This window comes from Leuciscus leuciscus, assembly GCF_965113295.1.
Source record: "Leuciscus leuciscus genome assembly, chromosome: 10".
NCBI classification, from domain to species: Eukaryota; Metazoa; Chordata; class Actinopteri; order Cypriniformes; family Leuciscidae; genus Leuciscus; species Leuciscus leuciscus.
The window spans coordinates 44,377,316-44,382,315 of record NC_138734.1 but is presented as its reverse complement, the minus strand read 5'-3'; the positions used below and the strand labels follow the sequence as shown (position 1 = coordinate 44,382,315).

The following is a 5,000-nucleotide window of genomic DNA, read 5'->3' as shown; positions in this document are numbered from 1 at the left end:
AAAAATGTGTTGGTCATCACATTAAAAATACCATTTATATATGATATTATAGTTTTGAAGTGCTGGATGTGATGTGTAGTAACGTTACTTGTAAGCGTTTGACTATTTCTGTCACAATACCATAGTTATGGTTAGAGTTACTACATTAGGCTAAATCCATGGTGGATGTTGCTGATTTGTGGACTGAAAGCCTTCTATAAGTGTTTCTCCTGGTTTCCACGTCAGCGCTGTTTGATCTGATATCTGTGGTTTATAACAGAGAACTCTGCGCCGAATCGGGATGTTTCTCACTGGATCTCGCAGCGATGATGTTATTAATTCTGAAGCGAATTCAATGGATTTCTTCACTGGATCTCCAGAGTCTGGATCTCCTAGTAACAGTGTCGCGTGATCGAGATCGGCCCGCTACTGGCAAGTTCGGGGCGCTGCGCTGCCGCTGTCTATTATTGGTCCGAACCAATAAACGGTCTGTGAAGCATAAATGAGTAGCGCATTTTCGTTCCGCTGTCATTTAGTTTGCATTCGCTGCTCGGCAACGTTGTAGTCGCGCCAGCGCCACCTAAATAAATATTTTGGTCGCAAATTGGTCGAAAAAATTCTTCCTATTGGTCTTCCTTATATATGCGGATTTGGAAACATTTTTGATTATTATCAATGTTGAAAACGGTTGTTCTGCTTCAGATTGCTGTGGAAATTGTGATATTGTGAAACACTATTATACAAAACTTCAACTGTTTTTGGTGCTTAATATTTGTGTGATACATTACCACATGTGATACATTCAAAAGTTTGGGGCAAGTAAAATTAAAAACAAATATTAATAATTTATCATTTTATTCATCAAGGATGCATTGTAATTGTTTAAAAGCGTCAATAAAGATGCTTCAAAAGATTTATCTTTCAAATAAAAGCTGTTTTTTTTACATTTTTATTAATCAAAGAACAAATTCTATCAGTTTCCACAAAAATGTTTCCAACATTGATAATAATAAGAACTGAGATATGATATTTTGTACCTGGTTCACACTTGGCACACGGTGACCCCCAGGCCGACCCCAGCGTGGCACAGCAGTGAGACTTCAGCGTCGCTCCGTTAATGTTAATCTCACACTGTCCGTTAACCACCTTCAGCCAACACGTGCCCTTCGTGGTCTCTGAAACACACACACACACACACATGAGCCTCTCACACACACACACAAGCCTCTCACACACACACACACACACACACACACACACGAGCCTCTCACACACACACACACACACACACACACACACACAAGCCTCTCTCACACACGTCTGATGGACAGGGAGTGCATGAGGACACTCACCCACACCCACCCACACACACCCACGAGACCTCACCCACACACACACACACTCACCCACACCCACACACACGAGCCTCTCACACACACACACGAGCCTCTAACACACACGTCTGATGGACAGTGAGTGCATGAGGACACTCACCCACACCCACACCCACACACACGAGATCTCACCCACCCACACACACACACACACACACACACACACACTCACCCACCCACACCCACGAGACCTCACCCACACACACACACACACACTCACCCACCCACACACACTCACCCACACCCACACGAGACCTCACCCACACACACACTCACACACACACACTCCCACACCCACACCCACACCCACCCCCACACACACACACACACACACACACTCCCACACACACACCCACACACACACACACACACACACACACACACACACACACACACACACACACTCCCACACACACTCCCACACACACTCCCACACACACTCCCACACACACTCCCACACACACTCCCACACCCACCCACCCACACTCACCCACACACAGTGTTCCTGAGCTGTCCAGTGAGCTTCCAGTTGAGCACAGGCACGCGAACGACCCTGGGCTGTTCTTACACTCGCCGTTCACACACGGGTTGGTTGAACACTCGTCGACGTCTGAACACACACACACACACACACACACATCAAGAGTCAGGATTACAGCATGTAAACGAGAGCTGGACGATTTACACTCCAATGATTCATATGAGAAATAAAGCAAAGCAAAAATATAGTTCCAGCTTTCACTTACTGAGCACCAGTGTTACTTTAGGTTACATTTTTTCATAGATTTATTTACAAAAAAAAAATTATATTTGTAAATTGTCATGTTAACTTTTTGTAATTCCGTTATGTGCTCTTCTGTCATTTTATTAGAAAAAAAAAAGAAGCTATTTTTTATTTATTTCCAGTTAATAATTTTAGTGCTTCAACTTCAACTTATTTCAGTTTATTGCCAAGGCAACATTTCTCATTTGCATATAGTTTATGTTTCTCAGCTCATATTTATATTTTATTCTACTTCAGCTTTTTCAGAAATGTTTGTAATAGTTGTAGATTAGGATGATAACGCATCATACCGAATCATTTATGTTTATATGCAGGAACAGAATAACACACTTCTGTTTCTCAGTAAAACATTTTGGATACAATAATTGTTTATACTATATATATAAATTATTATAATAATGATTAATTCATATATATAATTGGATACATTCATTTTATTATATTATATTACACTTTATTGCCAAGACAGTTAGTATATTTTTAGTATAGTTTCTGTTTTTTAACTATTTCTCATAATTACATTTATTTATATAATTGCATTTTAAAATATATTATTAATCAACTGTTTAATAATTCATATTAGTTTTCTAAATTATTATTATTCATTCAGATTTTCCCCCCCCGATTTTTGGGTGAAATACAGTATGGGCTATATATAACTGCATTATTCATATATATATAATTGAGATGTGTCTCATCAGCTGTGTGTGTGTGACGTGACGTGACCCACCTTCACACACCTCTGTCTCGGGATGGAAAGTGAAGCCCTTCGGGCAGTGACACGTAAAGCTGCCCGGTGTGTTCCTGCACAGGCCGTTCTCACACAGGTGTCTGTTCATAATGCACTCGTCCACGTCTGTAACACACACACACACACACACACACACACACACAGCGGTGACGCAGACGTCTCGTGCTCCCGACGCTAAAGCCTGCAGAGATACTGACCCACGCAGGTCTTCCCGCTGATGTCCACCTCGAAGCCCAGATTACAGTTACACTTGTATGTTCTGAGCATGTTCTCACACACGCCGTTCTGACAGATGTCAGGGTCCAGCGCACACTCGTTTATATCTGAGACAGAGAGAGAGAGAGAGAGAGAGAGAGAGAGAGAGAGACATTCACATGTGTGTGGACAATACACATCGTTTCAAAGTAGCTTTAAAGAAAATGCATGTTTCTACATTACAATGTAGAGAGATCTGTCAGGGAGTGCATGAGGACACTCACCCACACACACACACACACACACACACACACACACATGAGCCTCTCACACACTCAGATCTGTCATCTGACTCTTTAATTAATGCTTATTTGTCAGACATTTACAGTTCTAGGATAATACAGATCACGCAGTTAGTTGACATCATGTAAACAATGAGCTCATTAAAGTAATTATTTGTTGTGATCAACTTGTGATTTATGCACATATCAACCGTTTAATAATTCATATTATTTATCTTAATTATTATCATTTATTCAGATTTTTGTTTGTGGATTTTTGGGTGAAATATGAGCTATACATATAATGGTATTATTCATATATAAATATAAAATTGTATTCATTAATTTGATTATATTATATTATTTAGTTATTTACATTAATTATTAATTAACTGTTTAATAATTAATACAGTTATGTAAATTCTCATAATTTATTTAGATTTTTGGGTGAAATATGGGCTATATATATAATGATATTATTAATATATATATATAAATTGGATACATTCTTTTTTATTATATTATTTAGTTATACATTTATAATAAGTATTAAAGCTGCAGTCGGCAACATTTTTTTGATCATATTCAGTGTAATCGACACTATAATCCGACAGAACAACATAAATAAGGTGGTTTTAGAAAAAAACCCGAGCTTCTAACTCCACCTGGAGCGTGTTATTTGTTTTGCAAAAATCCAGCGCTCCCGCTTCATCAGGTCCAATCAGCGCAGGGGGGTGTGAGATCTGACTGTCAATCACAGGTCGTGCACACGCCACAGATCCCCCCTCACTCGCGCACGTTAATATCACATGCACACGCCACGCCTGAAGTTCGCCTGGAGATTGCATGAAGCGTGATGGCGGAGAGAAAATCTACAAACAAGCTTCCAATTCCTCGGTTATTGCTATCTATGGATAGATTAGCCAGGGCAGCCTACCTCCGAGTCCATGGTGTTGATAGATGCTGAAGAGACGGACGCGTTCACAGAAAATCAGGTACACACGCACAGTGACGCACTGACGAGCACGACCTCGATGGGAGGGTGCTCGCTGGTAGTGGGCAGGGGCATGAGAGTTGTAAACATTCAAAATTTTGGCTAATCGACCCAATCTGCCAGACTTGCCGACGGCAGCTTTAATTCATACATATATAATTGGATACAGTAAATGTATTATATTTTTTATAATAATTATTAATTAATGGTTTAATAAGTAATATTTGTTATCTAAATTATAACTATTTATTTAGCTTTTTTTACTTTCGATTTCTAGAAGAAATATGGGCTATATTCATGATTTTTTAATTATTATATTAATTATTTATTTTAATTATTTGTAATTCATAAATATATATATATATATGTATATGTATATTTAACTGTTTAATAAGTCATATTAGTTATCTAAATCATTATTATTTATGTAAACCTTTTTCTTTTGATTTTGGGGTGAAATATGACCTGGACGTGTTATACATGTACTGTGTGTGTGTGTGTGTGTGTGTGTGTGTGTGTGTGTGTGTGTGTGTGTTTGGCCGTACCTCTGCCATCAGTCGTTGTTCCTGGGCCGTGACTGCACAGGGCCGAAAACTCCGCTGGAACATAAACACACAGTTTT

The 5,000-nt window shown here is 39.2% G+C and overlaps 1 protein-coding gene across 1 annotated transcript in view; it reads right to left on the bottom strand.

The window, feature by feature from the left end:
• Positions 1–5,000, bottom strand: part of fbn1 (fibrillin 1) — a 115,610-nt gene that overhangs the window by 66,878 nt on the left and 43,732 nt on the right. The window contains 2 exon segments of the mRNA XM_082182321.1: positions 1,017–1,154; positions 1,864–1,983. Of these exon segments, the coding sequence (XP_082038447.1) occupies positions 1,017–1,154; positions 1,864–1,983 (258 nt within the window).